Source organism: Nematostella vectensis, chromosome 5, assembly GCF_932526225.1.
Source record: "Nematostella vectensis chromosome 5, jaNemVect1.1, whole genome shotgun sequence".
Classification (NCBI taxonomy): domain Eukaryota; kingdom Metazoa; phylum Cnidaria; class Anthozoa; order Actiniaria; family Edwardsiidae; genus Nematostella; species Nematostella vectensis.
The window spans coordinates 3052045-3065055 of record NC_064038.1 but is presented as its reverse complement, the minus strand read 5'-3'; the positions used below and the strand labels follow the sequence as shown (position 1 = coordinate 3065055).

The window sequence follows — 13011 nt, the reverse complement described above, 5'->3', positions numbered from 1 at the left end:
TACACAACACCTGCACGCCTGGTCAGAGAAGGAGTATTACTACACAACACCTGCACGCCTGGTCAGAGAAGAAGTATTACTACACAACACCTGCACGCCTGGTCAGAGAAGAAGTATTACTACACAACACCTGCACGCCTGGTCAGAGAAGATCAGAGAAGCAGTATTACTACACAACACCTGCACGCCTGGTCAGAGAAGATCAGAGAAGCAGTATTACTACACAACACCTGCACGCCTGGTCAGAGAAGATCAGAGAAGCAGTATTAAAACACAACACCTGCACGCCTGGTCAATGAAGATCAGAGAAGAAGTATTACTACACAACACCTGCATGCCTGGTCAGATAAGAAATATTACTACACAACGCCTGCACGCCTGGTCAGAGATGATCAGAAAAGCAGTATTACTACACAACACCTGCACGCCTGGTCAGAGAAGAAGTATTACTACACAACGCCTGCACGCCTGGTCAGAGAAGAAGTATTACTACACAACGCCTGCACGCCTGGTCAGAGAAAATAAGAGAAGCAGTATTAAAACACAACACCTGCACGCCTGGTCAGAGAAGATCAGAGAAGAAGTATTACTAAACAACACCTGCATGCCTGGTCAGATAAGAAATATTACTACACAACGCCTGCACGCCTGGTCAGAGATGATCAGAAAAGCAGTATTACTACACAACACCTGCACGCCTGGTCAGAGAAGATCAGAGAAGAAGTATTACTACACAACACCTGCACGCCTGCTCAGAGAAGAAGTATTACTACACAACACCTGCACGCCTGGTCAGAGAAGAAGTATTAGTACACAACGCCTGCACGCCTGGTCAGAGAAGATCAGAGAAGAAGTATTACTACACAACACCTGCACGCCTGGTCAGAGAAGATCAGAGAAGCAGTATTACTACACAACACCTGCACGCCTGGTCAGAGAAGATCAGAGAAGCAGTATTACTACACAACACCTGCACGCCTGGTCAGAGAAGATCAGAGAAGAAGTATTACTACACAACACCTGCACGCCTGGTCAGAGAAGATCAGAGAAGAAGTATTACTACACAACACCTGCACGCCTGGTCAGAGAAGATCAGAGAAGAAGTATTACTACACAACACCTGCACACCTGGTCAGAGAAGAAGTATTACTGCACAACGCCTGCACGCCTGGTCAGAGAAAATAAGAGAAGCAGTATTAAAACACAACACCTGCACGCCTGGTCAGAGAAGATCAGAGAAGAAGTATTACTACACAACACCTGCATGCCTGGTCAGATAAGAAATATTACTACACAACGCCTGCACGCCTGGTCAGAGATGATCAGAAAAGCAGTATTACTACACAACACCTGCACGCCTGGTCAGAGAAGATCAGAGAAGAAGTATTACTACACAACACCTGCACGCCTGGTCAGAGAAGATCAGAGAAGCAGTATTACTACACAACACCTGCACGCCTGGTCAGAGAAGATCAGAGAAGCAGTATTACTACACAACACCTGCACGCCTGGTCAGAGAAGATCAGAGAAGAAGTATTACTACACAACACCTGCACGCCCGGTCAGAGAAGAAGTATTACTACACAACACCTGCACGCCTGGTCAGAGAAGAAGTATTACTACACAACGCCTGCACGCCCGGTCAGAGAAGATCAGAGAAGAAGTATTACTACACAACACCTGCACGCCTGGTCAGAGAAGATCAGAGAAGCAGTATTACTACACAACACCTGCATGCCTGGTCAGAGAAGATCAGAGAAGCAGTATTACTACACAACACCTGCACGCCTGGTCAGAGAAGATCAGAGAAGAAGTATTACTAAACAACACCTGCACGCCTGGTCAGAGAAGATCAGATAAGAAGTATTACTACACAACACCTGCACCCCTGGTCAGAGAAAATCAGAGAAGCAGTATTATTACACAACACCTGCACGCCTGGTCAGAGAAGATCAGAGAAGCAGTATTAAAACACAACACCTGCACGCCTGGTCAGAGAAAATAAGAGAAGCAGTATTAAAACACAACACCTGCACGCCTGGTCAGAGAAGATCAGAGAAGAAGTATTACTAAACAACACCTGCATGCCTGGTCAGATAAGAAATATTACTACACAACGCCTGCACGCCTGGTCAGAGATGATCAGAAAAGCAGTATTACTACACAACACCTGCACGCCTGGTCAGAGAAGATCAGAGAAGAAGTATTACTACACAACACCTGCACGCCTGGTCAGAGAAGAAGTATTACTACACAACACCTGCACGCCTGGTCAGAGAAGAAGTATTACTACACAACACCTGCACGCCTGGTCAGAGAAGAAGTATTACTACACAACACCTGCACGCCTGGTCAGAGAAGAAGTATTACTACACAACACCTGCACGCCTGGTCAGAGAAGAAGTATTACTACACAACACCTGCACGCCTGGTCAGAGAAGAAGTATTACTACACAACACCTGCACGCCTGGTCAGAGAAGATCAGAGAAGCAGTATTACTACACAACACCTGCACGCCTGGTCAGAGAAGAAGTATTACTACACAACACCTGCACACCTGGTCAGAGAAGAAGTATTACTACACAACGCCTGCACGCCTGGTCAGAGAAAATAAGAGAAGCAGTATTAAAACACAACACCTGCACGCCTGGTCAGAGAAGATCAGAGAAGAAGTATTACTACACAACACCTGCATGCCTGGTCAGATAAGAAATATTACTACACAACGCCTGCACGCCTGGTCAGAGATGATCAGAGAAGAAGTATTACTACACAACACCTGCACGCCTGGTCAGAGAAGAAGTATTACTACACAACACCTGCACGCCTGGTCAGAGAAGATCAGAGAAGAAGTATTACTACACAACACCTGCACGCCTGGTCAGAGAAGAAGTATTACTACACAACACCTGCACGCCTGGTCAGAGAAGAAGTATTACTACACAACGCCTGCACGCCCGGTCAGAGAAGATTAGAGAAGAAGTATTACTACACAACACCTGCACGCCTGGTCAGAGAAGATCAGAGAAGCAGTATTACTACACAACACCTGCACGCCTGGTCAGAGAAGATCAGAGAAGAAGTATTATTACACAACACCTGCACGCCTGGTCAGAGAAGATCAGAGAAGAAGTATTAAAACACAACACCTGCACGCCTGGTCAGAGAAAATAAGAGAAGCAGTATTAAAACACAACACCTGCACGCCTGGTCAGAGAAGATCAGAGAAGAAGTATTACTAAACAACACCTGCATGCCTGGTCAGATAAGAAATATTACTACACAACACCTGCACGCCTGGTCAGAGATGATCAGAAAAGCAGTATTACTACACAACACCTGCACGCCTGGTCAGAGAAGATCAGAGAAGAAGTATTACTACACAACACCTGCACGCCTGGTCAGAGAAGAAGTATTACTACACAACACCTGCACGCCTGGTCAGAGAAGAAGTATTACTACACAACACCTGCACGCCTGGTCAGAGAAGAAGTATTACTACACAACGCCTGCACGCCTGGTCAGAGAAAATAAGAGAAGCAGTATTAAAACACAACACCTGCACGCCTGGTCAGAGAAGATCAGAGAAGAAGTATTACTACACAACACCTGCACGCCTGGTCACAGAAGATCAGAGAAGCAGTATTACTACACAACACCTGCACGCCTGGTCAGAGAAGATCAGAGAAGCAGTATTACTACACAACACCTGCACGCCTGGTCAGAGAAGAAGTATTACTACACAACACCTGCACACCTGGTCAGAGAAGAAGTATTACTACACAACGCCTGCACGCCTGGTCAGAGAAAATAAGAGAAGCAGTATTAAAACACAACACCTGCACGCCTGGTCAGAGAAGATCAGAGAAGAAGTATTACTAAACAACACCTGCATGCCTGGTCAGAGAAGATCAGAGAAGAAGTATTACTACACAACACCTGCACGCCTGGTCAGATAAGAAATATTACTACACAACGCCTGCACGCCTGGTCAGAGATGATCAGAAAAGCAGTATTACTACACAACACCTGCACGCCTGGTCAGAGAAGATCAGAGAAGAAGTATTACTACACAACACCTGCACGCCTGGTCAGAGAAGAAGTATTACTACACAACACCTGCACGCCTGGTAAGAGAAGAAGTATTACTACACAACGCCTGCACGCCTGGTCAGAGAAGATCAGAGAAGAAGTATTACTACACAACACCTGCACGCCTGGTCAGAGAAGATCAGAGAAGAAGTATTACTACACAACACCTGCACGCCTGGTCAGAGAAGATCAGAGAAGCAGTATTACTACACAACACCTGCACGCCTGGTCAGAGAAGATCAGAGAAGAAGTATTACTACACAACACCTGCACGCCTGGTCAGAGAAGATCAGAGAAGCAGTATTAAAACACAACACCTGCATGCCTGGTCAGAGAAAATAAGAGAAGCAGTATTAAAACACAACACCTGCACGCCTGGTCAGAGAAGATCAGAGAAGAAGTATTACTAAACAACACCTGCATGCCTGGTCAGATAAGAAATATTACTACACAACGCCTGCACGCCTGGTCAGAGATGATCAGAAAAGCAGTATTACTACACAACACCTGCACGCCTGGTCAGAGAAGAAGTATTACTACACAACACCTGCACGCCTGGTCAGAGAAGATCAGAGAAGAAGTATTACTACACAACGCCTGCACGCCTGGTCAGAGAAGATCAGAGAAGAAGTATTACTACACAACACCTGCACGCCTGGTCAGAGAAGATCAGAGAAGCAGTATTACTACACAACACCTGCACGCCTGGTCAGAGAAGATCAGAGAAGCAGTATTAAAACACAACACCTGCACGCCTGGTCAGAGAAGATCAGAGAAGAAGTATTACTACACAACACCTGCACGCCTGGTCAGAGAAGATCAGAGAAGAAGTATTACTACACAACACCTGTACGCCTGGTCAGAGAAGATCAGAGAAGCAGTATTACTACACAACACCTGCACGCCTGGTCAGAGAAGATCAGATAAGAAGTATTACTACACAACACCTGCACGCCTGGTCAGAGAAGAAGTATTACTACACAACGCCTGCACGCCTGGTCAGAGAAGATCAGAGAAGAAGTATTACTACACAACACCTGCACGCCTGGTCAGAGAAGATCAGAGAAGAAGTATTACTACAGGAATGGTGAATTATGCTAAGCGAGGGGCGCACGTCAGGGGTGCACAAGGGAACTCTCAGTCAGGCGTTAGCCTTGCATGCGGTAGATCCTATTTTCTTACGGAAAACTCGAACCATCGGAAGCCAGTCCTTTAAAGAAAACTCGAACCATTGGCTGAACTCTGAGTGTTAACCAGTCTTTTAAAGAAAACTCAATCCATCGGCTAATCGGCTGTCACGTTTGAGGTTGGGCTGAATAATTTGCTAGTGTAAATGGAGTAAAGTCGTCATTTTTTATGTGGCAGCTATAGTTGCTCAAAAGCTAGAGAAATTGCCACACGTGCTAGTGTAGACAACAAATATAGTTGTAACTAAAACTTAACTAAAATTGTTAGTGTAGGTGTCTGGCCTTACCGAGTTGACCTTACCTGTACCCGGCAGAGGGATCTTGCGGGCTACCACAACAGTGAAGACTCGGTTGACTTTGACAGGCCATGGAGCGATCTGGTAGATATCAAAGATATAATGCAACTTATATACCTGCAGTGTTTAAATACAGTAGTGACCGATACTGAAGGTTTACTTTGATTGACTTTGACAGGACATGGGGTGATCTGGTAGTACAATAACAAAAGTAATATTGCAACTTATCTACTACCGGTGTATAATCAGAAGTAGAGACCAAGCATTTAAACTTGGACGGCCGTTGAAGAAAACGATTGGAATCAATCACATGAAAATGTAATCCGTCCACTAAACCAAACTCTTAGTTTCACGGTCTGCTGAGGGCGCGGACGTGATGAATCACTGAGCTATGTTCGCCAAGAACCCCGTTATCTCGAACTCGGGTTCGGCGTTGATATCGATTTGGCCCTAATATTTTGTTTATTTTTTTAAATATGTTCATTCGGATAACTCAAACTCAATACCCGGATACACGAACTTGAAATATCGTTTTGACCTTTGAAAATGACTTTCTTCTTGTTACAACTTTTGAGAATGTAATTCTCATTTTGTTTGATAATTATACTTGAAAGTGTCTCATCACATATATATAGACGATACTTTATTCAGCTAATATAAGTTGTAATCTCGTTCACCCTAAATTATAATCTCGTTAATCCCTAAATAAAGCGAATTGATTTTTTGCCTTTCTCCAAAGTGCGAGTTAACATTTTGTTTCTGTAGAATATTTTACCTCAACTTGAGGTCTTGAAGGTCTCTTCTATACCAATATGTCTAACTTTAAAGTCTTTTGAGTCTTTTATTAGACTTTTGAGTCTAATAAAAGGTTTAATTGTACGGGATACTACGATACAGAGAATGCATCATGGTCAGGCCCAGACGGTCCACCATGTCCTTCACGTACCTGTTTGTTGACTGGGTCCCAGACCAGGTCTCGGAATCCAAGATGAGATGCGCGGAGCTTGGGTACTACCCACGAGCTAACCATGAAGCGCTCTATAAATAGAGCCAAATTTTTTTTAGATACTTCTATATCAGGATTGATCCCAGGAAAAGCAGACCCTGTGAAATGGGCCACTTAGGAAGGGGGAGTGGAACCTCCATACAACGGACAGCCTCGGGACCACCACATAACAAACATACAGTAGAACCTCTATATAACGGACACCCTCGGGACTCTACAGTGTGTGTTTTACGGAGATATCGGCTTTATAGAGGTTTCCTAAAATGGAGTGATTTTTATCCCATTTCTTCGTACATATTGCGTCCCTGAAGGTCGAGATACTAAGAAATGCCATATTTCTACTCTCATCCTGATATGATCTAGTGAGCAATGTCTTCTTTGGCGTTATAGCATCATTTGTGCTGATGATATGGAATAATTCATTTCTTAAGGAGGTTTAAATTATCTAAAAAGTGTCTGCGACAACGGCGAATATGAGAAAATATGCATTATAGCAATGTCTAGTTTTGAGAATCTTTTTTTTCGTGACGAAAAAAAAACAGTTTAATCCAGGTGTCCGCTACCATAGAGGTAGAAAAAACAAGAAAAATAATAATATAGCTTCAACGTACGATTTTATTGTCACCATGAATTTACGGTAAAACTTTTGTTAATTGGAGATACAATTAAGAAAGTTTTACTGACAAGAGAATCGTGACTCTTTGAAGGTTTTCGTTAATGTATATAAAGCAGCGATTAGTACCTTCCTTGGCCAATCTTCCAAGAGTTGTAGATTTAAACCCAGAAGGCATTGCGCCCATCACCTTCAGCACATCCGTCACACTTGTCTGCGGATGGAACACAAACATAAGCCCCCAAATACAAGCCCCCAAATACAAGCCTCCAAATATATATAAAAAAAATTCGAGACGCAAAACAGGAAACACAAGTCTCGAAACGCAAGACTCCAAATTCAAAAACTCGAAACACTAAACTGGAAACACAAGCCCACAAATACAAAAACCCGAAACACAAAATTCGCAACACAAGCCTCATAATACAAGCCTTCAAAATATAAAAAAATATAAACACAAAACAGGAAACACAAGCCTCGAAACGCAAGACTCCAAATACAAAAACTCGATACACTAAACTGGAAACACAAGCCCCAAAATAGAAAAACCCGACACAAAATTCGAGACACGAGCCTACAAATACAAAAACTCGTAACACAAGACTGGAAACACAAAATACGAAACACAAGCTCCCAAATACAAAAACTCGAAACACAAGCTCCCAAATACAAAAACTCGAAACACAAGCGTCAAAACAGAAAACTCGAAACAAAAACTCGGATAATAAAAAGTGGATATACGAGATATAACACTTTTATCGCTACGGACAATAAATCGGGGGGGGGGGGGGGGTGGCAGATGGGAAGACCGTTGTTATTGGCTTTTATAACATTTACCTAGACCAAATAGATTTCGGGTAAAGAGGAATAATAGCATTTGTTATTCTGAGACTGATATTCAAGTTGTTTTCTTAGACCATAGTCTCGACAGGTAAAACCGAAAAATCGTTAGTTAGAAAAAAAAGCACTATCTGTATAAAAATTGAAGCAAAAATCTAAAATAAATTCTCATAGCACTTTATTTTCACCACTTATCATTTAATTACTTTTCAAATTAAAGAAATGATTAACATGTTGCTGCCATGCCCAATATAGCGCGATTAGAAAAGCTGTTTAGCATTGCAAACTGTTCATAACAGGATGATAGACTCAATCACAGAATCACAGAAAACGAGTTAAGCAAATACAAAGTATCTTAACTCAACCGGGTAACCCTTCTGAATTTAAGAACTTCTGAGAGATGAAATTACGGGAAGTAGAGAGGACTGGATATAATGCTAAACTTATTCAATACAATACTTTTTTGCATATTTTTGTAGAACCTCTCTCATCTCAGCGAGAGCATTAATGATATATAACAAGTTGAATGACATTTGCTGATAGAATAAAAAAAAACATTCGGTTAGCCAGAAATAACAAAGTCGTCAAAACTACATGTTCCAATAAGATGAGGGGAATTCTAAAAATACGAGAAAAATCAAGAGAATCGCTACTAGGCAACGAAAGGCAACTCGTCAAATTACATCTGATTTGTAAGGAGAAGTGCAAACAAGTGAACGTCTAAAAATCAGCTGCCTCGGAAACAATAAAAGTGAATGTAACGATAATAATACGAGAAGAATTTAACGGTAATACCTCGTCTTGCCAAGATACTGACTTGGGTCGCCTGTGGCCTGACATTTTGAGATGCCGCTAGCGACAGAGTGAAAGTCTCAACAGACACATGTAAGGGCTAGGTAAATTAGCCACTCATAGGCAATTAGTGAAGTGCTTATGGTAATGACAGTGCGGATCTGTGAAAAGTTGTCAATTCCAGCCAATAGATGGCCTGCGTAGCGGCGTTAAACAGACACACCCCACAGGCCAGCCAATAGACGGTAAGCAAAAAGTGCTTGCGACATGCGAGTCTTAATCGTTATCCTCCGCTGATCTCTTCTGAACCTACGGCAGGCTTCATTTCTCGAGCCATTGAGTGAAGCGAAAAAAAAAACACTATTGTATGGGATGGGATCAACCAGAAGTTGATTCTAAATGAATTTTTAAATCCTTGCAATTCTGCAAATTAGCAGGTATAGTTGGGTAAATCTCAGATTTGACTGGGTATATCTACGTTCGGCAAGAAGATTTTACAGTGTTTTCCGATGAAACCTTGAAAATGTTTTAAAAAGTTTAAAGAAAAGAATAGTCTTAGCATCGACTTATTTTGAGCCCACTTCCCAAATCTCAGGCTCCTTGCTAGCCTGCCCTTTTTTTCGGAAAAAAATGTTTTTCTTTTGAACAAATATGGCCTAACCGCGTTCGGATATATTTCCGAGAAACTGCAAATGAGAGCCGGCGTCTACTTTATTGACCAACAACGTTTCCACATCGAGTTGGAAGCCGGGTAGCAGACAAGCTTCTTGTTACAACCTACCTCTTGTTTGCTGCCTTTTTTGAGCGAATTCCAAAGCTGTTTCCCACTGAAAACGAATGCAAGGACAAGGGATCAAAAGAAATTCAGGTGTGGAGGAAAGAAGACTTTGCAAGAATAAGCGTGGCTCACTACTCATTATTATCAGTAATTATTCTAGGAAAAACGACCTCACCTGCGTGTAGGACTTGGCGGTAAGTCACCTACTTGGTCATTTTCTGGAAAGAAATGTTATTGTGTCAGCTACTTCCTGGAAACTTGTTTCTTTCTTCTTGGACCAAACAAGCATATTCACCGATGTTTGTAGAGTAGTCAATATAAACCCACTAAATGCGAGATTATAATCATGCACGGGCACGTTGCCCTATAGCACCAGACCTTTTATAGCCACTTTTACCTTGATCATGCGCAAGCTCCTTCTTTTGCCGTTCTTTGTCTTCGTTTCCGACAATCTATGGAAAAATCAAAACAATATACTTGCTGGAAGTTCCTTTATGTGGAACGCATTCTTGAATTCCTTCTCGAAAATTTTTTTTTACATCTAACATAACTCTTGTTCCATCTTGACTTCTTACCAAAAACTCTTAAGAGAAAAAAAACACATTCAATAAAGTCATAGTCGCCCTTGCTTGACTCTTGTTTTCTCTTGCTGTCTATTCTTACCTCCACTAAAGTCTTGTTCTTTCTTGCTAGTCTATTCTTACCTCCACTAAAGTCTTGTTCTCTCTTGCTAGTCTATTCTTACCTTCACTAAAGTCTTGTTCTCTCTTGCTAGTCTATTCTTACCCCCACTAAAGTCTTGTTCTCTCTTGCTAGTCTATTCTTACCTTCACTAAAGTCTTGTTCTCTCTTGCTAGTCTATTCTTACCTTCGCTAAAGTCTTGTTCTCTCTTGCTAGTCTATTCTTACCTTCGCTAAAGTCTTGTTCTCTCTTGCTAGTCTATTCTTACCTTCACTAAAGTCTTGTTCTCTCTTGCTAGTCTATTCTTACCTTCACTAAAGTCTTGTTCTCTCTTGCTAGTCTATTCTTACCTTCACTTAAGTCTTGTTCTCTCTTGCTAGTCTATTCTTACCTCCACTAAAGTCTTGTTCTCTCTTGCTAGTCTATTCTTACCTCCACTAAAGTCTTGTTCTCTCTTGCTAGTCTATTCTTACCCCCACTAAAGTCTTGTTCTCTCTTGCTAGTCTATTCTTACCTTCACTAAAGTCTTGTTCTCTTCTTACCTTCGCTAAAGTATTGTTCTCTCTTGCTAGTCTATTCTTACCTTCACTTAAGTCTTGTTCTCTCTTGCTAGTCTATTCTTACCCCCACTAAAGTCTTGTTCTCTCTTGCTAGTCTATTCTTACCTTCACTAAAGTTTTTGGGATGACACCTCTCTTGCCCACCGAGTTCTCCGCAATCCACCAGCCATCCTCCCTACAAATGTTGAAATTTGTAATGGTTTCGACTAGTTTCCACAGTTAAAAAAACCCTTTTTAGGCTAAGTTCAAATGTCGTACTATATATGAGCCGTATTCAATGTAAATACATGTAACTTTCCTGGTTTTGCTTTCCTATTTTCTACTCTATCCACTTCTATATAGAGATTGTTCTGCTTTTATTCTCCACCCTCCACCAAACCATATGTTCGATCTGCCTCTCTTCTTACCTTTTTCTTCTTATCCTTCTCATCCTAACCTTTTTCCTTCTGCCTGACCGACTTCTAGCAAAATTGAAATAAACCTTCAAGTTAATCACTACTCATAGCGACGCGTATCCTGATTGTCTTTTTATATCGACACAAATACATTGGGTTCAACGTTGATTCAGACGTCGCACTAGATTAGTATCACAAATAAGTTGGGAATAGACAAGGTTGACTTGATGAACAGTTTTTGTTTCTCAAAATTCAGATAAATATGATATTTGATTCGGCACATCAAGTGCTCAACGTTTTGATCGGTGGCGTGCTTTTGCACGCTCGACTGGCACAGCCGTGCTCAGCGCCGTGCCGAATATAATTCAGCCCTGCCGAACTAAATCGATTCAGACGTCGAACTATTTATGTGTCCAATACAAACAATTTGATCCGGTACGGCAATAGCGCGACGTATGAATCGGGCCTTACAGGGCAAAAAAATAGAACGAAATCTTACGTGGGCTCTTTGCCCTATCTGCCACACATAAATCTGTTAGGTTTGGGCGGGGAGTGTTCATTAAGTTGTAATAAATATTAGGCGATCTGAGCAGACGTTGTTGAAATAGAAAAATAAATCAACAAAAGGTGTTTCGCTATGGAATAAAAACACACAAAGTCTTCAGAGGGGGGTTTACCATAAACCTTCACCCTATGTTAATTTCATTTTCTATTTGACGAGATTGCCTTTGTGAACAATGGTTGTTTCGCTATGGAATAAAAATTCAGCGAAACCACAAAGTCTTCAGAGGTGCGTTAACCATAAACCTTCACCCTTTTTTGATTCAATTCTCTATTTTAGGGATCTGACGGGGCCGGGTTTTGGTGCTATGCAAACGTAAAAGAGTGCGTTAGATAATAGAGTAAAAAATCACCTCGGATCTATCACGATAAGCACTTCTCCTTTTTTGAAGGGCAAGTCTTCTTGCTGCTCTCCAGGAAAATCACTCAAAGCCTCTACATTACGGACCTATGGAAGCAAGATATATCAACTCGAAGCCTAGAAAGCTTTTGCAGTTTTACACAGGGGCCTTGTCCATAGAGCGCTTGCAAAGCAATCATATCTTGGATGGACTTCATACTCGCGTGAAATAAATATTTGACCAAGTGGTTCTTAACACATTTTTTCACTTTTCGCTGCGGAAATCAGCCATTCCCACCATGTTACATAGAGATGCGTGACTTACACAGAGATGCGTGACTTACATAGAGATGCGTGACTTAAATAGAGATGCGTGACTTACATAGAGATGCGTGACTTACATAGAGATGCGTGACTGGAAAAAAAATCAGTCCCTATAAACAAGGACATGTATATGCCCATTTAGTGAAATCGAAACGAAACCTTATCAGCCTTTCGCTTTAAAAGGAAATATACAGAGGGCAAGAATACCACAGCGATAACTAGGGGGGAGAGGAGGAAGGTCTTGGTTCCCTTCCTGCTATCTGATCCCTTGAAAGTCTCGTTAAGCACTTACTACGACAGTCTTGGAGACTTGGTCAGTATGAAGGGCATTCTCATCCTCATCATCTTCTTCGCTATAAATAAAACGTAATTTTTACCAAAGTCAGAGTAAATGCTTACAAGATACATTACTAGCCTTATCGTATAACCTCGCTGGCGTAAAAGGTGGCAAGACTTTAAAAATTACCACTGTTGGTATGAACACCACAAACAACATCGCCCGAACATTCTGCCTGCGCTGATTTGCGTTAGCAATATGCACATC

At 41.9% G+C, this 13011-nt stretch overlaps 1 protein-coding gene across 4 annotated transcripts in view; it reads right to left on the bottom strand.

Annotated features, from left to right (window-relative positions):
• Positions 1–13011, bottom strand: part of LOC5503613 (nephrocystin-1) — a 31623-nt gene that overhangs the window by 11997 nt on the left and 6615 nt on the right. For all 4 annotated transcript variants that reach the window (XM_048727607.1, XM_048727610.1, XM_048727609.1 and 1 more), the window contains 9 exons: positions 12760–12820; positions 12157–12251; positions 10953–11022; positions 10003–10057; positions 9781–9823; positions 9609–9654; positions 7325–7409; positions 6523–6614; positions 5582–5657 (listed from right to left, as the gene is read on the bottom strand). In XM_048727607.1, the coding sequence (XP_048583564.1) occupies positions 5582–5657; positions 6523–6614; positions 7325–7409; positions 9609–9654; positions 9781–9823; positions 10003–10057; positions 10953–11022; positions 12157–12251; positions 12760–12820 (623 nt within the window). The remainder of the gene's footprint in view (positions 1–5581; positions 5658–6522; positions 6615–7324; positions 7410–9608; positions 9655–9780; positions 9824–10002; positions 10058–10952; positions 11023–12156; positions 12252–12759; positions 12821–13011) is intronic.